Here is a 25,326-nt window from a genome sequence, read left to right as displayed (position 1 = left end):
GACTGTTTAAAAAAACACGAACCAATCTAAGGTATTAAATAACTGAATGATGGAAAAAAAACACATACCAAAAATGTTTTTGCATTTATTAGCAGCTGAAAAAAGAATCTTATAATAAATGGAAAAACCCTTTTGGGGATTAAATGTAAAACGTGATTGATTAAATTTTAAAAAGTTAAGAATTTCTAACATCAACACAACCTAGAAACTTGTAAAGAACCATCAATCTTTTACTGGTATTTAGAAGTATTGCTTAATGCAGAGAAATAATAAAATTGAGTTTAATTTAAAGGGAAGTTTGGGGTCCCCTGCTAGAGCTGCTGCCCCCGCGACCCGACCCCAGATAAGTGGTTGAAGATGAGTGAGTGAATTAAATTTAATTACTTCAAATTAAAAAAAACAACAGACATAGATCAACATCTTTTAATACCCATTTTAGAGAGACACAATAAACCTGGCAAAGGAAACATTGAACCAGCATTAACCATTATATGGTACAAAAAGAAAAATATAAATTAAAAGCAAACAGGAATATCCCTCAGTTCAAGTCTTGACTGTGCACAGAGACCTTGAATGACACAGCATCTTTCAGGTTTGTTTGACTTCAACCTTCAGGTATGTTTGACTTTGTACTGAACAGTAAATGAGCATTCTTCCTCAGCAGGACCTCGAGTCCGCAGGATACACAGTGTGCGGTAATGAGTCACAGTGATGCATTTTCATGCAGCAGCCACAGGAGGGTAGCATGACACAAGTGAAATCACAGTGATCCCCACACCGTACTAATTTTGGCTTTTATTCACATCCTCACCTGCAACAGGTGCTGTTTACCCATTAAACAAGAAATAATAAAAGGCACAGCTGCTCAGTGCAGTGCTTTGGCATCTCAGTGTAACAGTCACATTCAAGTTACGATGAAGCTGGAGTCGCCACCAAGTTGTGAAAACATGAAATGAATAAAAAGCAGTCAAGCGTCCATGATAGTATTGCAGTAACATGAATAAGTACATTCACAACAATAGATTTTTTTCACAATTCAGTTATTCTTTAAATTTGTGTGCATGTGTGTGTGCGTGTGTGCGTGTGTGTGTGTGTGTGTGTGTGTGTGTGTGTGTGTGTGACTATGAAACCAGCTTTCTATGAATTTCCACTGCTGGGCCATCAGCATGAGCAGCCGCTCGGGTTGGTGCGGGGCGTCTCCTTCAGGCCGCCCTCCTTGTGATTGGCTGACGAATTGGCGTCACCATTGACGCTCTCGGTCATCTTCTCACAGATGACGTCCACCAGCTTGTCAAAAACCTGCTTCACGTTGATATTGTCTTTGGCACTGGCCTCAAAGAACTGGAAGCCTGGATAGAGAATGGACTATGAGTGATTATTAATGTTTGTCTTGTGTGTCCTTTTTGAGCAGGTGGTAGGTGTGTGTGTGTGTGTGTGTGTGTGTGTGTGTGTGTGTCTGTGTGTCTGCGTGTGCGTGCGCTAACCGAGCTCTGTAGCCAGCCTCTGGGCATCTTCAGTGGGGACCTGCCTGTCCTCCTCCAAGTCCAGCTTATTGCCTACCAGCACTACTTGAGCGTTGCCCCACGAGTATGTCTTGATCTGGGTTGCCCTGGGAAACAACAACACAGCATTTTCACAAAAACTTTACTGTATTTCTTGCAGCCAGTGGTGGAAAGTCACAAAGCACTTTAACTTACTGCAGACTACTTAAGTAAAGTTTTAAAGAACTTGTACTTTACTTGAGTGTTAAAATGGTATGCTACATCTACTCCACTGCATTTCAGGGGCAAATATTGTACTTTTTTATTCCACAAATTTATCTGAGAGGTAAATTTACTGGTTACTTTACACATTATAATTCTACGTGCAAATATAGCAATTTATAAGTAGTTGAAATGAACTCTTGAAAATGCTGCTTACCTGTTAATGCATCAGTAATAACATTCCAATAACATGATGTATATAATAATAATAATACAACATTCTGAAAGGGGCCATTCTGTCCAACAATGACTTTTGATGCTGAAGTTTATGTTGCCGGTAACACCATGAGTACTTTTCCACCACCGTTTAAAGAATAAGAAACCTCTGTAATTGAAGGGTAATTAGAACTGTAAGTTACATGAAAATCAACATATATTTTAATTTTTCATTTGCTGTTATTTACTTCAAGTATTACTAAGGCTACGACTGCAGGATTTCATGTAGTTATCCACAGCTGAGTTCATACACAATATTTCACAACGACTGGAGTCAAATTCTAATTATGTGAAAAAAAACAAACAAACAACTTTTATATACTATATCCTGTTTTTCTTTGCTGTATCCTGTTACTGCAGTGATTGAACGATTTCTTCCGAATGTCATCGTGTCTTGTTGGACACATAGCAAAGGGGCGTCAGGATGTTACAAGGTCCTGAGGCATTAAAAAACAACAAATAGCTTTACAAATGCATTCCGAAGGTCTACCCACCAGTCCTGTACAGCGCAGAACGACTCCTGGCTTGTGATATCGTACATTAGCAGGAATCCCATGGCTCCCCTGTAGTAAGCTGTGGTGATGGTCCGGTAGCGCTCCTGCCCTGCTGTGTCCTGTAAACACACGGCATACCTGAGAAATTCTGGGTCTTCTGACACATTAAGTATAGCCTTTAAAAACTAAACAAATTCCTTAAAAGGAGCAGTGCGTACTATTTCATGTGTGTATAATCACATGAAACTGAGACTCGTTAGCTTAAAATGAGCATTTCATTTCTGCATAGGGAGCGGCTCCTCTACGAGTGAGCCACAATGTGGCACTGCGATGTTTCTATACAGTAGCCCGGACGGACAAACCAAACACCAGACATGCAAAAGGCCACCACCATCTTTTCTACAAGCAAGACTCATTTTATGTCTCTTTGTAGTTCTTTTTTGTCTCTTGGTAAAATGTCTATTTTTCACATTTGGCCCAGTTGATCCGTGCCATGCTTCAGAGTGAGTGTCCCCCCTCCCTCCTCCACTGCACTCACATTACTTTAAAAGATCCTTGCTGCAGCACGATCGCTACTTGCTTATACGTCATCACACCTCTGAGTTTTTGTGTATTTTGTATTTTATCCCAACTGTTTTTGAATATTTTCATCTGACAATATCTGCATTAAACATTCCTACTCCCGGCGAACCCTTCGGTGGCATCTTTTTAAATGTTCATCAACTCACACTGGTCAAACAAACTTTGTTTCACTTTAGCCGTGAATCGTGCTTGGGCATGGTACGAATGGTGTGAGTAGGCCCTTTGTGGTCTTTTGCTTCTCTTTGTAGTCATGATGTGTCTCTTTATGGTCTTTTTTGTCTCTTTTTTTATCATATTGTGTCTCTTTGTGGTCTTTTTTTGTCTACCTGTAGTTCTTTTTTGTCTTTTTGTAGTTATGTTGTATCTCTCTGTAGTTATTTGTTGCTCTTTGTGGTCATATTGTGTCTCTTTCTAGTTGTTTTATGTTTCTTTATGGTCATGAACTGCCTGTGCCCAGTAGGCCCGTTCAGTAATCCATCCATGGCTTGGAAAGAGAGGGTTGAAGGAGAGGTATTCAGTTGGTTGCAATCTGCAACCTCACCACTAGATGCCACTGGTTACTACACACTGCTCATATAAATGAGAATATAAAAAAATTCATGAGGGAAGAAAACAGAGGGTTAACTTGGTGAATCATTAACTCTCTTGGAACAGAAGATAATCCCTCCCATCATGAGTTGATGTGGACACACCCTGTGAATACACCAGGATATGCTCTCTGCTTCTTGGCCGTGCCTTCAGGGCCGTGCCTTTCATCTTCATGCGCTTGTCTGCTTGTAGGAAAACTGTTCAACAATGATAACTCTGATTTCGATACGCTAAAACTACACCGGGAAATATGAGTTTAACGGATTAATCCACTTTGTCTGTTCTCTGCTGATCAAATGTAAAGCTGCTGTCATGTACAATATTAACTTCATTATGCACTTTAAAGATGGAGATTTAGGGCTTGTCATATCAAAAGGGGCAATAAGCATCACAGCATGAAATGTTACCACTGTCTCAAACTTACTTATGCCCAATTTTGGTGCAAAGGTTCACAAAATGAGTTGAGCTTCTTTTAATTGCTCCATGAAACCCATTCAAGTTTGGAAGCAGTCATTTACATTTTACTTGGCACCTTGTCCGTGTAAAAGTATGCAGCTGTATCACTGTTAGGCAGAGCAGAGGAGGCCTGCTATCATAAATCCATTAAGCTAAAATAAGATGTATAATTTTCATCGAACATGAGTGCTGTGTGTGAGCAGTGAACAGTCAGTAATAGATCTGTCCTGTGTGTCAGTCTGCGCAGTAAGCACATTCAGGAGCAGCTCAACCCCATGCATCTTTCATGAACCCTGCCGTCTGGGGATGATGTTAAACATCAACTGTCGTTAACTCCGGAGTCTGAGAAATGAGTTCACGCCACGACTGTGACAGGCAGCAGCGTGTAACAGGGCAAACTAGGGATAAACAGTTGATGTTGTGCAACAATGCTTTCGAAAGCACTATTCACTCTGCCTTCGGGTGAAGCTGTACTTTAGAGCCTCTCAACCCCATGTAAATGCAGTTAATTACCTCAAGTTAATAACAGCTCTGACATTAAAGATGCTGCAGTTTTTTATACTCAATTTTGCTGATGTAGTGTCTGTCAAGCCTGTTTGCTTTGTATAGTATAATATTGTATCTGCTGTGGGAAGTGAAAACGCTTTCTTAGCATTATCCTTGAAATTATTAGGATTAAGATTTTAGATCTTAATGATGGGAGTTTCGCAGCTCTTTCAAAACACCTCTGCTGTCAGCTAACTACACTCTTAATCCTGTTAAACTCACTCAAATAGGCAATTTTTTTGTCCTTCTCAGTCTTGTTTATTTCAAGAGGTGGCCAATACAGAGACTTTTGATTCTTTTCTCTAATGCTTGTTGAACTGAAACACTTATTGTGTTTTTGGCATTTGACACCCTATTGTCGACTGACTATTTTGTTTTCAGTTCTGCAAACATTAGAATTCATTCAAAATGTCTGAATGGGCATGATTATAGTCAAATATACAGTAAAAAACACATTTGATGCAAAAATGATTAGTGTAGCATCCACCTTCAGCAAATTACATCACTCCTGAAAGTGTCTGTCTGTGGATGAGGCTTTGGTTTAACAGAACTAGCCCCGGGCTAACTGCTAAAGATGCAGAGAGGTCAATCAGTTTTAAGAGTTTAGAAACTGAAGGCCAATCGAGGTGACTAATTCTTCTCAGGCAGTCTGACATTTCTGAGGTCAGTTAACAAACAAAGCAACCACCACAAGTAGCACCACATATAAATGATTAGAATGGTAAAAAAGATATATAGAAATTAGGGCTTTTACACCCAGCACTCTAAATGTTTTATGTGCCAGAGTAATTAAAGTTAAATCGAGAACTTTAACACAGTCTTTTACTTTTATGCTTCTGCACTGAGCAAACATCTATCAGTTTGCACTGGCCTTATCTGCCAGACTTCCACTCCTTCTTCCTGCTGCAGAGGAGAAACCAGGCTACCGTATGTGCATGTGATGGTAAACAGTTTGAAAGCAGGAAGGTGAAGAAAGTAAATTATCTTGGCATTGTTAGCCTTTTTCATACCGGGATCATTTGTCAAGCTACAGAGCACAAACCATTATAAACATGTTGCTTTAAACTACAAAAAAAATACTACTATACTCTGTAAGATTTTCATTTATTTAATTGTCTGTTAAGTTATTATCTATCCAATAGTGAGTTAAAACAATTGTGATTTATCATATGACTCACTAATGAAAGCACTTCTATTTGGCTTTTTGCCGAGAATTCTAATATACGTGTCTGTGGTGACATTAAATAAGCCGTCATGTTAGTGACGCTGCTGACAGTGGTTGGTCTGCCGGCCGATCTCGTCACTAACGGTTATGCTTTGTTCACTTGTAATCGGTAATCTGGAACTTCCAACTTCTGAGTCAGTCACTTGTAGTAAGGGCAGAAGTATGGAAGGGACATGTGTGTGTATGGATTTAAGAGGGTAACATATAGGGGACGGACCGGAAGTAGAGAGGTGAATATGTTTCAATAAAGTTTACAAAAGAGCAAAAAAAAGAAAAAAAGTCAACAGTGACCGTGAGCATGACAAGATGTGGGGCTCTGAAAGATCAGGCTCGCCTGCAATTTCATCTAACTGCCAATGAGGCTGTTAAAAACGACATATCTTAATTCTTATGGAGTACATCTTTAAAGAGTTGCATAGCTTAGTCTGTCATGTATCACTACTGAGCTATTCAAGACTAGGAATAAACGATTAAAGTATGGGCGGTTTGCCTTTACGCCTTTATGTTTCAGAATGATGACATTTGACAATTTTACAAAATACTTTTGTTTCTGGCTATCTTTCCAACTGTGTGTTTCAAGTTCTCCATTTCTATTAGTTATTATCTATTATCAGTTTTCCTTTCCCCACTCTTAATTGGTCTATGGAAAGAAAACAGTAAAAGTGAAACCTAATTTTTCACCTTCATTAATGGCACACTGAACACAGTCAAACTGTGAATTAAACAACATTTAAAAGAGACATTATGAGACTTTGATTTGATGAAGTTGGTGTTCTTTTTGGGTTGGACCCACATGGCTGAATGCACTAATCATAAGATGCTGTAGATTAAAAGTATCAGCTGAAAATTGTGAGGCCTTGTTGGCATTGAAATGCGTCCTGGGTGATCCAGTCACAAGTGAACATACTAACTATGGGTGTGAATGCACCAAAAACGCATTGAGGATGCACTGAGATCTGATCGCTGTACGCCAGGGGTGTCCAACCCTGCTCCTGGAGAGCTGCTGCCCTGCATGTTTTTCAAACGATTATCAAACCCTTCACGAGCTTCAGCTGCTTGAAAATGAGCAGATCGTTAGAATCAGATGTGTTGGAGTAGGAAGAAACCCAAAACATGCAGGTCAGTAGCTCACCAAGGAGATCAGGTCACAAGTGGTCACTCAAGACGCATATGGAGAGCATTCTAATGGCAGGTGTCACTTTTGATACGTTCACATTGCAGGTCTTAATGCACAATTACGATTTCTTTGCTTGGCTGTTCACATTACGTCTTTAAATGTAGCCTGTCTACCGATTGCTATGTGAACAGCTCACGCTCCTGGAGTGACCCGCATGCACAGTTGATCATTGATGACATCAAGCCACAGCGGTGTTTCCGGAAGCGAACATGGCGACGGCAACAGGTATTGTAGGACTTTATGGCTTAATGCTAAAAACAAAACATATAGAAAAATTAAAAACAAAAAAATACTGAGGTCTAAAACTTTACTATCCCTCCACTGGCCGTCTGCTTCACTGCTGTCCTCCATGTTTGTTTTGATTCTGTTCCTGGCTCCCGCCCATGGCACACTTTTTTTTTCTCAATCATCTTTATTTGTCATTCAGTTACAAAACAATGCAGTGCGGGTCAGAATGACGTTAAAGTCGCATTAAATCCGATACGTATTCGATTTAGTACCACACTTTAAAGTGGCCTAATTCTGAAAAGAAAATGTCAGGTACAATGCGACTTGTGCTGTTCACACTGTCGAAGGCAAATCAGATATGGGTCACATATGAGCAAAACAATCTGATTCAGGTCACTTGGAACTGCAGTGTGAACGTAGCCTTATATGTCACTGAATCACATCGCCCACCAGCATAAGGACAATCTTCCTTTTTCAGCATATATCAAAGATCAATATGTATTTTTCCGACTTACCCAGATCTGAAGTTTGACCCTTTTGTCGTTCCTGTAGATGGTCTTGACTTTGAAGTCGATGCCCACCGTGCTGACAAAGGCTGAAGTGAAGGAGTCATCTGCAAAGCGGAACAGGAAGGAGGTCTTTCCCACGCTGCTGTTGCCGATAATAAGCAGCTTAAACATGTAGTCAAAGTTTTGGTCGGCTGCATCTCTCTGTTCCTGGCCCGCCCCTGGATCTCTGGCTAGTGCCATCTATCAAATGGAGTAGGACAAGAGGACGAAGAACGGTATTTAAGCTCCTAACCTTATGAATACACTTCACACATGAATTCACTCAGACTCTGGGGCAGAAATCATCATTCCATCTTTATTTTTAAAATTAGATTCTTTTATTTTTATTTCGATGTTTTATTGTATGATTTGCTCAATAATTTTGGCTGCTCCTACGATCGTTTGCTCATCACTACAGTTCTTGTATTTTTCAACTATTTCATTGTTTGTTCTTCTCTTTTATCTGTTGTTTAATATTTCAATGCTATAAGCACTGTTCTTCTTGTGCCACCTATTTATTTGCAAAAATGTCCTGTTCAACGATGATTGTCTTCTCGTTTTAATGCTTTCAATGTAAAGAACTTTGAGCTGCATTTTTTTGTATTAAAAGAGCTGTAAAAATAAAGTTTATCATTATTATTATCATCACCTCCCGTATGGATAACTGCAATGCATTCATCATATTCAAAAAAACCTCCTCAAAACCCACCTGTTCACCTCAGCCTATGGATTCCTGTTATTCCCAAGAAACATAGCCACTACTATTCCATTTACTTATTTTGATTTTGTTTTGTTTGCTCTCTTTGTGTTGTTACTTGTCCTTCCTTCATGTAAAGCGTCCTTCGCTCCCTTGAAAGGATCTATAAAAAATCCCAGCTATTTTTATCATCATTATGTCACAAAGCTCAAATAATCTCAAACTGCTTTCTTGAACATGACAATGCGTCCACTCTACTCAAATGTCTTCCACAGTCACCGGATCTCAATCCAATAGAGCACCTTTGGGATCTGGTGGAACGACAGATACGCATCATGGATGTGCACCTGAAAAATCTGCAGCAACTGAGTGATGCTATCATGTCATCATGGACCAAAATCTCTAAAGAAATGTTTCCAGCATGTTATCCCTATGCCATGAAGAATTAAAGCTGAAGAAGGTAAAAAAAAAAAAAAAGCACTAAGCCTAAGAGAGAGAGTGGGAGACATGCAGCAAAGGGCCTCAGGTCAGAGTCGAACCTGCTGCTGCTGCCTCGAGGACCTTCAGCATCTTTACATGGGGCATGGGGCTCTAACCACTGTTCCACCGGCCGCCCCTATTGTGGATTTTTTTCACTCAGCGTCGCAAAAAATAAACTGCCTTCCACAGGTTTAAAGTGTAACTCCGGTGAAAATGGAACCCACGTTCTTTTTCGGCATGAATATACATCAAATCAGCCATCGAGGACGTTTTTTTAGTTGACAGAGAAACAGAGAAAAAATATTCATGCCTGAAAAGACCGTTACATTTTAAGTCAGTTGAGAAGTATATATAAGTGATGACAACTGAAAAAGTGAAGAAGCAACACGATTAGCACTAGCTCTTGCATAGTCCAGGGTTACCTCTATGCCAGTTTGTTATAGAACTATTTGTAGCATGAAACAAGTATGTCAACTATGTGCTCTGCTGATAAATGCTGGTGAGAACATGCAGCGAAAGTGCTGACAAACTACATCCTGGAGTTAGCATTTGACATGAGTAATGAGTAGAATTTAGCTCCATCGCCAGCCTCTCTGCCTGATACTGGCTTATTTAAAGATGGGGGGGGGGGTCTGTCAGACAGTGCTTGTGTGTTCAAAATGTCAAGAGTGAGGAATTTCAGCCCCCCCATGGCCTCTTAGCTCTCATCCCTGTGCTATGAATTACAACCGGGGAGCGCTCCTTCCATTGTTTCACCCTCTGTCAGTCATCCAATGCGCTCTCCATCACATGGACTCACATTGCAAAACTTATGGGCTCTGTGGATGCTGAGCAGTGGGCGAGGGAGGGGGGGCAAAAGATACTCCTCCCCTCCCTCTATATTTCATCTATCATCCATCTGACCATCCATCGACCCACTGACACTCCCATTTAAAAACACACACACGCCAACCCCCTCACACTCCCATTTATCTTCCTTTACTCTCTCATACTCATCCATCTATGCATGCATCCCTCCTATCATCATCCATCCATATCTCGCCCCCCCCCCCCCCCCCCACTCTAAACTCTCTCCTTCCTCCATCTTTCTGAATCCCATCCATTCATCCACACGTCCTCCACCCCATCCAACCACTCTCTCTTCTCTTTCAGATAGGCTGAGCAGAGTCCTGTACTCCTCCCTGATTGCATAGATCACTCTGGAGACCAGCTCAGCATTACCACTTCCAAGACCATAAAAAGGGGCCGTACTCACTCAGCAAAACACTGATAACCACGCATGCGCCCAAACAGCAGTATGAAAATAGGTGCAAACTGGTGTGTGGAGGTTTTAAAACGCTGGGTGCAGAAGAAAAAAACAAATAATCTCGCATAAAAGCAGCATCATACAAAATAAGACTTGACAACAGCTGTTAACATCTGGTCTAATCTTGTTTATGGAAATGAGGTGCACTTCGCAAAACCATGCTACTGCTTTGAGTGAGGACACATGGGCACGACACTTGTTGCCACTTTGTTTTAAACTCATTATTTGTATACAAACCGGAGGCACTGCATGCACAACGTGTTCTGAGATGTAGTTGACACAAGCAACAGTTAACTGCCTCCACCATACGGTAGCTCAACAACCTGATGACATTAAAACGAACCCCCGGCCCATACTGACAAGTTTGTGAATGTTAACGTACCGTGGATGTTGTTTATGAGTCCGTCTCCTCCGTCTTTGCCCGCGGTCTTCCACCTCTACCTGAAAGCCGACTGGTGTGCGCTGCTGTCGGGCTCCACTCCCGGATCTCCAGGTTTGTGCTTGTGCCGGTGACTGGGACACCCGCCGTGTAACCAGCGGCAAGCCAGCGAAAATAGATGAGTGGAACTTCCGGTAAAAATCTTCAAAATAAAAGCATCCTTTTTATTTTAAACGTAATTAAACAAACAAAAAAAAACATGTGCATGAAAGTAAATATAAACGTATGGTATTTGGAGTTGTTTGTTTAAGCAACTCTGAAGCAAAGTTTGTTATGTGCATGCATGCAACAGACTATATTATGTTCGTTATCATGTGCAATATATTTGTCTAATACATCCTGCCATGTCATCTGCACTTTTTACCTATTTGATGCTCTTTTGTTATTTCATTTTTTTGTTATTGTTACCTATTTTGTTCATTGTTATATTGTATTATCTTAAATTGTGCTTGTTTTTGTAATTGTAAACTTCTGAGCAATCTGGAACTAGAATTTCCTCCAGGATTATTAAAGTTATATCTTATCTTTTCTAATCTTTTCATCGTCAGTGATTCTGTGTGTTGACAGAGGCGATTCTAGAGTCTGTTGGGGCCCGAGGCAAAACTTCACAGGGTGTCCCTTGAACCAGCGTTCATCACCATTAAAGGTTTGGGTTTGTTTAAACTAAATCATGCATGACACATGCAATGTTAGTAAAAAATTTTTTATTTTTTTTAAACGGAAGTGGGCGGAGTCAGATGGGCCCCCCCTTAGGGAGGTATGGTCTCCAACTGTTATTGCAAACTTTGCACATTGTCACCTCTGTAGTTTAAAGTGTGTCAGCCCTCAGGGGCCCCAAACAGTTGCCTGCCTCGCCTGCTGGCAAGCAGCGGGTGCTGATAGTATTGTGTAATATCATAAAGCTACAATACAATAGTACACATACTAATTATTGTTAATATGTAGAGTTGCGACTAATAGTTGGTTTCCTAAATGTTATGACTTTTTGTTATTGTTTTAATGACTCATGCCGACTACAATTATTTCTAAAAATCGATTATAGATTAATCAATTATCAAAACTATCGTAGAAAAAAATCTGTCAATAAAGCAGTTTATTGAGTAAATGCAAACAAGTAAGCCTACATTGACATATTTTTGCATGCGAATTCGCACTGCCAGTCTTTTAGTTTGAAGGTGAAATCGCCACATTTCCGGGGGTATTCAATTAATGCTGCAGGCGGCCCTGCTGTAAACTGTGTTGACTGGCTTAGGAGTTACGCACGACTAACAAACAGCATCCAAACTCATGACCTCTCAGTTTAATCGGCCACTTTTGCACGGTGGATAACACGTAGCAGCTGATTTGTAAAGTTTAACATTCCCATTTAATACGCGGACGTTTAAGATGTAAATCGCTGAAATTTTGGCCTTTTTATCAACAAGCACCATACTGACTGCAGGCAATGCAGAGGAGTCATGCACCCAGGCACATTAATCATGTCTAAACCAGATAAGATCGTCTTGGGTTTGCAAGCCTCAACGGATGGTATTGTTTAGTATTGAGAATACCAACATGTTTTGTGCTGTACGGCCTGAGTACCTGAATCATGTTGAAGCAAGAGAAAAACTACAGCTGCAGGGCAGTGATGCAACAGACCTGCTAAAACTGCAGTGTGAAAGAGGGTTTTTATTGGTGCTTGGCAGGCAGAGCATCCCTGAGACCTTGGTGGCACACCCTAAACAATTCACTGGATTTTTACAGCCAGTTTAAGTTATGGTAGAGTTCAACACAGTGTGAAGTGTTTTTCTTTTATATTTATTACACTCAAATTCCCAAGTAGCCTATATAATTCCTTTAGTTCTGAGGGGGAAACACATCATGCATTAGATAACTGATTACAAAATGACCATGGAGAAAGAAGATCAACTTAATCACCTCAGTCTTAAAAAAAACACCTATATCACGTAATGTCAACCTGTTACACAATATAAAAACATAAACTTTTTCAATTAAGAAATGTTCTCACCTAACACAAACGGAGGTTTTTTCTTTAGAACTGGATCAAATGTTGTGGATGTTATCCTCCTCTTAGGCCTGTGCCAAATGGTAAAATATAAGAACAAAATAAATCAAACTGGAACTCTTGACTGTACTGTCAGTATGGTAAATCAGACACATTTTCTGATACATATTTAAAATTAAAATGTCATGAAACTTCCATCATCTTGAACAATAACACAGTCACTTTAAGCCCCCCAAAGCAAGAAGTAACAGAGTAAAACCTCTACAGAACAGGAAAAGGTAAAAATTCTTTCCGTTTTCTGATCAAGCTGACTGAACAGATTTAACACTGACTCAATACTCCTCATGGCTAATCAGTCATAGGCTCAGGTGGCAATGAGAGCAGGTTTTTGTTTACTTGAGTGGAGGTATCGGGCTCGATCGTTCTTCTCCCATAACCTGTGGAACTCCTTGATGAAGGGTCGCACCAGGTCTGGCTCATTGGTAACAATGACGTTCTCCATGTTGCCCTGCACTGCTGTCAGCGTCCAGTTGAGGGAGCCGGTGATGAGTAGCTGGCCATCCACCACTGCAAACTTGTGATGCATGTAAACGGAGCCCACATCACACCGTGCACAGATCCCTTGGGAGCAGAGGGGAGACAGGGAGGAGAGTCAATGCCTTAGATACTCTTCTCCAGTATATGTTATGTGGTTCTGGGTTGTGCGCAAAGAATATCAATGAGAATGTGAAGCTGTTGAATACTTCATAAGGAGCTTTGTGTAAAAGCATAAAGGAGAAGTATGAATGAATATATATAATAATACATATTTACGTCATTTGGACAAAACTTTACATTCTGATCCTTGCATGTAATGTTTTTTTGCACTAAAGTTCTGAATAAAATGAGACATTAAAAAATAGTACTTTGCATTTGTCAATTATTTAATTCACATAGGAGTATATAAAAATAGACTAGAACATGTGGTTATTTCATATGGACTATTTATTTATTCAATTAGACATGCTATACTGCGATATATATAGTTTAAGATAAGAAATTATTTCACTAATGGCTAGACCTAATATTTAATGTTACATGAATGTTTCAATCCTCTCCATAAAATCACAAGACAACCATTTTTTTCTCTTATCGAGACTGAGCAGAAGAAATCATTGGGATATGGGAACCTGAGTAAGAGCTATCAAATCTGACTTTGGCCTTTATATTTATCTCCCTTGTATGCTTATTATGAATGTCAGCTTTTGAAACCCCAAAACATGTGCATTTACTGTTATTGTCTAGTACTGCAACTAAAACTTAGCTTACTAAATAGCTGCAGTAGCAATGTTACACAAATCAAGTATACCGTAGACAGGAAATCAAAAATAATATTGGTTCTAATACAGAATATGGTATGATTAATAAATGTTTTTTAATTTTTTTGTACAACAATAGTTTCTCTTCAGTTGTGTACAATGGAAACTGTTTTAAGCTAGGTTTATTGGTGAGGGCGCAGGCACAAAGAATAACCTAACGCAAAGGCTCCAAAAAGTTTTACAAAACTTTTCTTTCACTCTCTAGTTCTTCTCTACCGATTATTAAATTTGCATAGATGATTTTGTTTGTACGCACCCCTCCCCCCGACTCGCACACCATCCGTGTCCCGCACAACTTAGTACAAACAAAGCTTTAGACAGAATCATTACTGTGGTAGGGCACTTTATCAGTTTACCGCACTGTAAACTAGTAATTTGTTGGACTGCAGGCTAAAACTCAGAGAAAGATTAGACGTGTTAATTCTCTCTTGAAAGGGTAAGTACAAGAAGAAAATGAAAAACAATTACCAGAAATTTGCTTTTAAGATTCCATTTCTCATCCACGGGACATGTCACCTTGTCTAATCTAAGCCCCTAATGGCTCTGAGCAAATGCTTTTAAGTATTTCCAACTCAAAGTGAAGAGAGCCAGAAATGAAAGGGAAAAAATGCAACTGGCAATTAAAGTTTGATGGCTTTACAGTTGTGACCACAGGACACGGACCGTCCAGAAGATCATTTTCCATGCCCTTTCAGAGTCTGTGTGCACCAGTGATTATTTCCCTTCTTGGGGAAATGTTTTGACTACCAAAACCAGTGACAGCAAATTAATCCGAAGTACTGAGCTTTCACATTCAAGAGGATGAAAAGGTTTCTGCAGACTAAAGTGAGAGTTGATTGTCCCTCGTAGTTCTCACAAGCTTTTTCGTCAAAACACACACACACACACACACATACACATACACACACACACACACACACACACACACACACACACACACACACACACACACACACACACACACACACACACACACACACACACACACACACACACACACACACACACACACACACACACACACACACACACACACACACACACACACACACACACACACACACACACACACACACACACACACACACACACACTTTGCCTAATGAAATTTGCTTTCTGGTTGCCAATTTCTTACTTACTTAATTCTTACTTCACAATATGCACACAGTGGCAGTAATTTCTGAAATGCAGAGGGCTGACAAGACAAAGTGAGACAGTGTGAGTCGGACGCATGACCCAAAATCTTTCATGGCTTTTAGACTGTGATTACTCTGACTCGTGAGACGGCTTGTAGTGAAAACCTCCAGTCACCCAGACAGTTCCAATCATCTCTCCATTCACCACTCAGGAACCCTGTGGGAGTTACTGACAATGACACTGATAGTACGAGAACTCAGAGGGAGGACCTTTTATCGAGTCCAGAGTCATCCTTCCTGTATGCCAAGTGAAATTTGTCCATAATAATGACCCCACACAGGTTAGTGTGATATTGTAACAAACAATATCTCTAGAAGGGCTTTATGAGTCTCTGGTCCTGTGTTTGTAAAATTGTTTGGCATAAGGATGCTTTGTCACAGTGACTGTTAAAATCACAAAGCATAAATACATATACTTCACAAGGATTTAAAGGTCCCATTTTGTAAAGAGTGAGATTTCGATGTCTTTTTTAATTATAAAGCAGGTGCTATATAAATACAGCAAACTTATCAAAACGCTCCAGAAACTGTACCTCTAAACTGTGCCGTTAAAGTCATTCACCGGTTGTGATGTAAAAATTATATTCGTAAAAAGGGTGGCTACAGTGCTGTTACAGTCATTCCCCAGCTGCGATGAGGGTGCAGAGACGCAGAGAGCGAAGACGTGGAAGACCAGAATGCTGACCGTTCAAAGCAGACTAGGCTTTTCTGGGACGGGGAGGGGGACAGGGGACAGGGGGGGGGGGGGTCCGCTGAAATTCAGTATTTCAGGCAGAGGGTGAATACAGGCATATTCAGACAGACAGTGTGAGAAAAATATTGTATATCTAAAGCATGTTATGATAAAAGGATCCGTTTCCCTTACCGGCCTTGCGTAGGACCCCTATCTGGGAGCCAGTGATACAGGCGTAGTCCTTGTCAGTGAGGATGCGGACGGTGACGCCCCTGCTATGCAGCGCAAGTAGAGCCCTGCTCAGGTCCATGTTGGAGAAGGCAAAGACACACAAGTCAAAAGACGAGGAAGCAGACAGGATGTAGCGGAGAAGACGTGAGAAAGAGGTCTCTAGGCCATGAGACAGCGGGCAGTAACAGGACCTGGAAGAGCCAATAACATGAATGAAACAAATAAGAGTTACACTCTACATTCTGAATGTTTTTTTTTTCCATTTGTATATTCCACTTCTCCCCCAGGTTGTCCAGACAGTGAGGAAACCGCCTGTCAGGTTAAAACAGCTCTATTTAGCAAGACATTCTGTTGTGAACAGTTTTACAGCTGGCAAATATGCAAATAGCCCCAGTGAATCATATTTATGGTTTAATTTGATTTCATAGGTATTTTTTATGTGAAAAACATATGCAGTAGGTAAAACAACAGCCCTGTTAAGTGAAAAACAATTGGAATGAGAAAAGGTAATCAGATTGAATAATTCCACTTACTTAAAGCATCTAGGGGATATGAATGTTTTTGCATTAGTGGCAATTATCACAACACACGTATATCATACATAGCTTCCTTTTACTATATGCAGAGATTACATTCCACTTACTGAGGCGACAATGGAGTGAAGATGTGCTCCACACAGGCAATCTCTGAGGGAAAGAAGACAACCTCATTCAGGGGTCTTCCAGGCCTGAGGCGACGGAGGAGCCAGCCAAGCAGCTCCACACTGAGAGAGACGCCCACCACACCCAGGCCCACCACCTTCACCGTCCACATCACTGACATTTACTACAAAAAGAATAATGATTAAGAACCAAAAATGTACTGTATTGCAGACTTTCTTATCATAAAATGTTTTTTGTGATATTTTTTATTGAAACAGTGGTGGAAAGTAACTAAGTACAAAATGTTGAGGTACATTTACTTGAGTATTTAAAAGGTCCCATATTGTAAAAAGTGAGATTTCCATGTCTTTATTTATTATGAAGGAAGTCGAGGTGCTTTATAAATACTGTGAAGGTATCAAAACGCTCAATCCACAGAGAAATGCACACAGCCCCTATTCATGGGTTAAAAATTTACAATGGAAAGAGTCATAACTGATTGCAATTGGAGGTATCATAGCAACAGTTTTACTGACGTCTCTTTTACAATAGTGGTCTATGGAGAAAATGCTTTTTGGGCCACAGGGATTTTTCATTGCAGTACCACAAGTGGCCATTGGAAAAATGGCTACAAGGCTGAGCCACTGGCAAGACTAGTATAAAGAGGCTAGGTCACCAATCTAAGATGGCGGTGCTTTGGCGGTATGACACATGCGCAGTAAAATCTGGTTTGCAATTGCCATGATGCTCAATAAGTGGTACACTATCATAGAAAGAGAACCGCGCCGATCGTGTTCCAATGTGCTCATACCCCCAAAGCACCGCCATCTTTAATTGGTGTCCATGCCTCCTTCCATAGCCTTGGTGGCAAATGCCCTACCCAGGTCTATTAATCAAGCCCCAACCACAGCGATTTCCTAGTTGATCCAATAAGTGCCAAAAATAGAGCAATTTCTCATTGATCCCCATGTTAAACAGGCTGTTTTGACAGCATAGTTAAACCTATCTAAGGTCTGGTGAAAAATAACATTTTAGTCTGTATGTTTAGGTCATATCTCCATAACAACACTGAGGGGGGAGATTTTTTTTGGTACAAGCTAGTTTTTATTTTATTGGAGGTTAAAGTTTATGAATAATTAGGGGCGTGGCCTCCAGAGTGACAGCTAGCTACTGGCCCTCAAGTCGCATTGGACGTATACGTTAGCCAGATGGACGTAGTTCATTGCTTGATTTATCTGATGTTAGCTTTATTTTGATTTGATTTATGTTTATGCTTATGTTACTCTGATCCTTTCCCACCTTTGTATTGAAACTGTTGCAAAATAATTTCCCTCGGGATTGATAAAGCTTCTTGAATCTTGAATCTTGAATGTCCCTCCCCCCAACATCACATCAATACCTCTTTTCGGTAAGAGGAAATGAGGCGGAGTCAAAGTCTGACAAGATGGCGACTCCTGTAGGTGAGGAGGACTTGATCAAGTTGAGAGAATGGACCTTAATGCAGAGGTTACTTACATTTTTTTATACAGTCAACACTAATAATACATCCATGCTTTTCACCCTCTTTACAGAAGACACAGAAACGCTGACCAATCAGAGCAGACTGGGCTTTTTTCAGCAGGGGGGCTTAAAGAGACACAGGCTAAAACAGAGCAATACAGGTATATTCAGACAGAAAATATTAGAAAAATATTGTGTTTTTTTAACATTAAAGGATGTGAACATGTTCTAGTAGAAACCCTAAATAAAAACAGGAACCGTAAAATTATCATAATATGGGACCTTTAACTTTTACTACAAGGCCTACTGCTACTTGATACTTCTACTCCTCTACACGCAGAGGCAAATATTGTACGTTTAACTCTACTACAACATCTTAAGGACACTGATTGTGTTTGTGATTTTATCATCACATCATATGCGCAAAACACTGAGGAAATAAAGGCAAACCACGTCTCAAACGCTATTTGAACCAACCAACTAACCACCAAGATGTGTAAAAGACCTTTAGTTTACACTTCCATGAGTTTGTACGGCATGACAAAACATAAAACGAGATTATTTTACGCCACTAAACTAACCTTAAAGAGTTAGCTTCTGTCGCCGCCACGCGGGGGGAGGCTGTGTCCGTCGCTGTTTCGTCACTGCTTCGTCACTGCCAATCAACTTAACTGACAGGTCAGAGAACCAATGACTGGCCGCGAAGCACATGCGTTCCTCCAATCACTTAACGCGAACGGTTGCCGGTGCCGGGTCTTTAAGGAGGGCTTTTCCTCTTAACGGCAACGTGTATTTCCTACAAGCAAAGGTAAACTAGATTTAAACTTTTATCAGAGGACATTTAACAAATACGACACGTTTAATAGCTACGGTTACTCGAGGCACAATCAGTTATGTTGTCCCACCAGAGTCCATTTAAATCGTCTTTTCATCGTTTATGTTGTACTCGAGATCAACAACAAATGTGCTAATGCTAGCCTGCTAACTTTAGTTGGTAACAACATAGGGCAACAGCTGCCTACTGGAGTTGTTTTCTAACGTAGTCAAGTGTTCTCACATATTTTCTCATTGGTGGTGTTCACCCACATGTCTTCGTCCTCCGTTCTCACACAGACTTGATTCAGTTTGGGTGCAATGGGTCGACGCAAGTCCAAAAGAAAGCCCCCTACTAAGAAGAAGTTGACAGGGGATCTGGACTCGCAGTTCACCTGTCCATTCTGCAACCACGAGAAGTCATGTGATGTCAAAATGTACATTCAATTTCTGCAAACACCCCACCCCAAGATAGCTGCTTCAAGTTGTTGATTTCTGGGGAATCTTGCTAACTTTTTGTTTCCTTTTTTTTTGTTTTTGTTTTTTCTTTTTTTCTATCAACAGGGAGAGGACCAGAAATACTGGGATAATATCATGCACAGTCTGCTTGGAGGAGTTCCAGACCCCCATTACCTGTATCCTCACTCACGCATGAATGTTAGATAGCATCACCACTTTCTGTTCTGGTACGGGAACAAATATATTGACAGCAGAACTGCAGGACAGTTTGAAACATTTAATATAACATTCAGTTATTTTATTAGCTGTTAGAGTGAACGTCTGATCTTGGAAATAGTACTCAAACAAAAAATAATCTTAAAACATCCACTTAAAAGAATACTTCGCCATCAAATTTACTGGTGAAGTCACAGTGTTTGATGAAAATTTGTTTTTTTGTTGTTGCATGCCCCCACGGTAAATGGAGATTCCAACAACATCGCTGTTGTTCTTGATGCCTTGAAGTTATGGTATTTAAAAACAGCAAAACTTTATCAAAACATCTGTTTCCAAATTCTGACATAACTCTTGTAGTATAATCCAATCTTCTTTATCCAGTCGTATTCTCAGTACTTCCCAAACACATGTGTTGTTGCTAAAACCTCACTATTTACAACCCTTTTGCTACTCATTGGCTCATCATCTTAAGAAGCTTGAAAAGGCACACTACTTGTCCGTGTTTGGGAAGTATTGAGCATATGACTGGATAAACGTGACGTGTAATATACTGCACAAGTTGTGTAAACAGACGTTTTGATATAGTTTTGCTGTTGTTAAACGTGGACCTCTATTTCGTCAAGGCGTCTAGACTTTTTTCGTTTTGGAGGCATGTAACAAGTTTTCTTTAAAAGTTCAAGGTAACACTTTGTGAGTTAATGATATTTAAAAGGTCATTTTGGGGGTGAGGTATATCTCAAAACTATTTATTTATTTTACGGGCACTTTCAGCAGGATCCCACAAAGCCCCCGTATAATTCATCAGAAGTGCTTGTCAGATGATTGAATAGCATCGTAAACCCACTTCCTAGACACCTTTTATGATAAGTGGGGGGCTGTGTTCATTAATTCTAATGTCATAACTTTCCCAAACCGATATTCAAACCCACTTCACATCCTTGTTCTGATAAAGTATACCCAAGACCATTAGCCTGGCATTAAACTGAATCATTTGTAAATGCGTATAAGTCTGGAACCTCTCCGTTCATTTTCGATAGACCCATAACTAATCATAGCAAGAAAATGAACACTGAACCATACACTAAAATGTGTTTCTGAAAGCATTTTAGGCAGGAAATAGGCTATACAGTAACAGAGTCTGGATTCCTATTTAATTAGCGCTGCCTACTGTGACAGTTTGAGCTGAGTTTCATGAGCCTGGTTAAGCCATGCTGGACGAACCTGCAGACTGGACGGTGATGCTCCTCTATCAGTTATCGTCTTAAACCCGCCCCGCTTGAGATAAATGGTTGTGATTGGTCCGTGAGATCTCCAGCTGCTGGCAATCTGACGTTATGTTTAAAAGTGACTTCTGTCCACTCTATATTTCCCAGTATAATAAAGATGTCTGCCCACATGCAATAGGAAAAACAGCTAAAGCTCTTCTTCCTCTTTTTTTTTTGGTAAAAAACAAAACTGCTTAGCATCGCCAACATCTGGTAGGGACTAGGACTGATAAAGCCCGGCTGACTGAATCATTATTTTTTGATCGTCAAACCATCAAAAAACAGATTGACAACTGTGCGATTGGCTATATAGACATTTAAAATGGCGCTGCTCACAGAGAAAGTTATAAAGGGCAGAATCCTCTAACCAAATTACCATAAATACAATAAATTATTTACAGCAGCTGTGCCGTACGTTTTGCTATAAATACATTTAAAATGAGAGATCATAGAGAAGATTATAGGTGACAAAGTTCTTTCCTGTCACACGGCCCTGACCCTCACTGACAGGTTTATGTTATTGTTTAGCAAAAGCTCAGTTTTCCCTGTACTGACTTAACCACCAAGTCTAAGTGTTTAATATATTTTGAAAAAGCTCTATTTTTGAGGAAAACTAGTGGTAGGACTGAAACGGAGAAAAATATGTGGATTTAAATACAGCCCTCTTAGTGTGGAAGTAGTCTGTTTATCACATGATGTGGGGGTGTCAGAAAATGTCTCTGGCATCAGATGTAAATGTCCTCCTTGATCTTTCGCTAGTCGATGGTCGATGATGTGACTGGTTTTGGCCCGGTGTTCATGGACAGCTGATGTCTGTTTCTGGAGTTCATTTAGTCTCTTACCATGGTTCCTTGCTAAGGGTTCAGCTTTTGGAAACTCCACAATACATCGGCTGAAGAAAGAACAAGGAAACGATTTACATCTGACGCCAGAGACCATCTTTAAACATAGATGTGTTATGGTCTTCCCCCATATACAACCACCTGTTATACATTCACTGTTCAACGCTTATTCTACAATATAAAAAGTACAGTACGGACTTCCAAAGTTCATGTCATCCTGCACTGATTTAAAGGTACTCGAAATACTGCGAAGAGTGGGCTTGGATTGTCCCACATGACTCTCGGCCCAATATGTGAAATAAATTTTTTTTTTCACACCCACGTGCATTTGAGGCCATACTGTCACAACTTACACAGAGGGAGAGTGACTTCATTCTCTGCTCAGGATGCCAGTACTCCACTATATCTTTACATGGATAATAGTTGTTTGCTGCTTAATTGTGATGTTATGAATTTCAATTACAGTGCCTTTTTAAAATCTTACTTTAATCATCAAAAAGTTCCTTTTGCCCTTAATCTATTGCTCTTCAGATCTGTCGGAGCCCGTTGACGTGTACAGTGATTGGATAGATGCCTGTGAAGCAGCCAATCAGTAGCCTTTGTGGAGCTTTATGTCTTTATGTGGTTGGTGGTCCTGGGCCCATTAGGATCAAGCTGGTCGGAGGACATTTCTGAAACTTTTATTATTCACAGCTGTCCATATGGTCACATAAGTGGTGTGACGTGAACCGCCGTTTCACTTATGTGGTCTTGGGCACAAAGTGGTTCTGAAAGCATTCCTGCTGTCTTCTGACTTCTGTCCTGCGAAAGGTTTCTGCCCACAGCTCCAGTTTGAATCTCGAGATTTATTAACCAATTTGTCATTTGTGACAAACTAATTTATCTTCACACAATGAGCGAGGCTTTCTAGTTTCAATATTTTTGAGTTTGGTTCTTTAAAATCATTTAGCCTTTTAAAATAAGTTGTTTAAGATTAAGAAAATAATATTTTATTTTCCACCACTAGAATTTGTTAGCAGGATTTTTTTTTTTTTTAAGCGGCCTATAGTGTAAGTGAATGGGCTCACCATTCGCCATTTTAATTAGAAATCGAGAGAAGGTAAAATCACTTTGGTTATGACAAAGACGCTGTGAACATGCGAACCGTGCATTGGAAAGTTTTCTGCACGTTTATTTTCTATTATACACTCTTACACAAGCAGCAGGACCTGACTGGGCCGCACTGTCAAGACTTTGCAAAGTTTATTTGTGTTATGTCATATTATGTACTAGTATTTCAGTTGATTGTGTGATTTTTAGCTTACGTGTTCAATAAATCAAAAAACAAATCAACGAGCACAAATGATCTTTTGTTATGAAGAGCATAGCTACAGAAGTGTTCTCTTATCCTGCAATCAAGTCTGTGTGCGTAGAGTGTTTATTTTCCTAGAAACAGCCATTAGTGTTTAATAGCATAAAAGCAAGCTGTTTTTTTTTAAATGTTATGAATTTGATACATGTGATTGTGGGAAATAAAGGAGCAATAACACTTGATACTCATACGTGTTGGTTGGGTTTCATTTTATTGTTCAATGAACTAAATACACGATGGCGTAGAATTGTTAAACAAATAATTCCAGTTGAACCAGTAAGCAGTGAGCAAATGATTTATAACCCTGACAAACTATTTGGATTGCTTTATTTTTATTTGTTATATTTGTTGTTTGACCTTGGTTAGATTTAGTTGAATGTAAGTATTTTCTAATGGGGAAACAAAAGGTAGTGATTAGATCTTAGAAGACATAAACAACCCCTAGAGCACTGAGCACCACCAGCTGGTGACAAATGGAGGGACAACATCAATACAGAGTGGAGGTTTCAAAGAAATAGATATTTAATAAAGATAATGGTAAAAAAAAAAAACCATCCACAAACACTTTTTCCAGTAAATGTCACTACTGAGAAGCAGCGTAATACATTGCTTTGACTTGTGTGTCGTATATTACAGATGTTATCTGAGTTTGCACTGTTACACTGTTTACTACACACAGGTTCAGTCAACCACCAAGAACACAGCTTTTTTTGGTTAATCCCCATCCTAACAACTGGGTACCCACAGACTAAAGAGCTTTTTAATCATATCTCACAGGTGCTTTATTCTATCGTTCCAATATTTTTCATAACTTTGCCAATCAATTTGTTCTTTCATACCACTGTTTTTTGTTTAGGATCTTTTTCGATTGCTAACAAGTATTGAATTCAATCAATTACTGAAGCCACTTTTTCAAAACTCTTCATACATCTTAGTAAAATAGTAAACATCCCCTCCAAAACACTCAAACCACAAAAACACTCCACACACATCTCCAAATGAGCTCATTGGACCAAAACATTGTCGACAGCAGCATTTCATAAATGATCACCTGTTATCTTTTTAAGTTTGTTTCACATGAATTATTCATTCTTTCATTCATTCATCTTCAATCGCTTATCCCTGTCGGGGTCGCGGGGGGGCTGGAGCCGATCCCAGCTGACATCGGGCGTGAGGCGGGGTACAATGAATTAGTATTTCATTATAGAGTAAAAAAACACTATTACTTTACTAACTGTACTAAATTATATCTTACAAGAATGAATGAGAAATGCAGCAATTTGATTCAATATCTTTTATTTGTTTGATATCATTGCATATTGTATTTTACTCGTGAAAAATGTTGAAACAAAAAACTAATTCTAGAAATTCCACCACTGCAATAATAATAATAATTAAAAGAAACATAAAAATGTATAGTATAATCACTCATACATACATCCTAAATCTTTTTTTTTTTAAATCTGAAATTACAATCAGCTGTGTTTGGAATGATTATAATTTAATCTTGCTCCAGCCCCCCGAGACCCCAACAGGGACAAGCAGTTGAAGATGAATGAATGAATGAATAAACATTCTGCTAAGATTTTCAATACATTTCAATATGGTTACTGTACACATTTGCCTGTTATGGATGTGTTTTAACAGTGTTTTAACAGTTTTTTAAAACTGTTTAAGCATGTGAAAATTGTGCTGGAAATATGAAGTGTTTTGCAGGGTTCATGGATTTTGGGATATGTGGTCACTGAATGTATTTTGTGTGACCCTTCTGTTCTCAGCTGGTATTAACATCCGTCCTGAGTGATCAGATCACAAGTGGACAGCTCTCAGTACGTCTGTTCACGCCCACCAGCAGAATGTGTCTCTACATGTGTCTTCAGTGACCACTTCTGATCTGATTTTACTTACCCGCTCTGTATGTAAATCAACACATACTGTACATCATTTCTGTTTACAGAGATAGCCAGTAGCATATTTGAATGGAAAATCCTTTTTTCAATTCTTGTGTTGTGTGTGAATTTTTAGTTGTTA

The 25,326-nt window shown here is 39.7% G+C and overlaps 3 protein-coding genes across 3 annotated transcripts; 1 reads left to right on the top strand and 2 right to left on the bottom strand.

Annotated features, from left to right (window-relative positions):
* Positions 1-355: 355 nt before the first annotated feature.
* Positions 356-10,813, bottom strand: rab3da (RAB3D, member RAS oncogene family, a). The gene is made up of 5 exons (XM_083925636.1): positions 10,689-10,813; positions 7,791-8,024; positions 2,474-2,592; positions 1,485-1,609; positions 356-1,349 (listed from the first exon to the last, which is right to left on the bottom strand). Exons 2-5 carry the CDS (start codon positions 8,022-8,024, stop codon positions 1,162-1,164), a joined length of 666 nt encoding a protein of 221 aa, XP_083781762.1. The 5' UTR covers positions 10,689-10,813; the 3' UTR covers positions 356-1,161.
* Positions 10,814-13,114: 2,301 nt separating this feature from the next.
* On the bottom strand, positions 13,115-17,030 carry pld6 (phospholipase D family, member 6; the record flags this gene model as incomplete). The annotated part of the gene is made up of 3 exons (XM_083937100.1): positions 13,115-13,371; positions 16,170-16,399; positions 16,852-17,030. 3 exons carry the CDS (start codon positions 17,028-17,030, stop codon positions 13,115-13,117), a joined length of 666 nt encoding a protein of 221 aa, XP_083793226.1.
* A 2,065-nt stretch (positions 17,031-19,095) lies between these two features.
* On the top strand, positions 19,096-23,471 carry LOC310954576 (transcription elongation factor 1 homolog). The gene is made up of 4 exons (XM_083924138.1): positions 19,096-19,157; positions 19,463-19,599; positions 19,727-19,797; positions 22,476-23,471. Exons 2-4 carry the CDS (start codon positions 19,484-19,486, stop codon positions 22,538-22,540), a joined length of 252 nt encoding a protein of 83 aa, XP_083780264.1. The 5' UTR covers positions 19,096-19,157; positions 19,463-19,483; the 3' UTR covers positions 22,541-23,471.
* Positions 23,472-25,326: the final 1,855 nt, after the last annotated feature.

This window comes from Echiichthys vipera, assembly GCF_963691815.1.
Source record: "Echiichthys vipera genome assembly, chromosome: 2".
Taxonomy (NCBI): domain Eukaryota; kingdom Metazoa; phylum Chordata; class Actinopteri; order Perciformes; family Trachinidae; genus Echiichthys; species Echiichthys vipera.
Note: the sequence above shows the minus strand (reverse complement) of the source record. Positions and strands in the feature narration are given on the sequence as shown.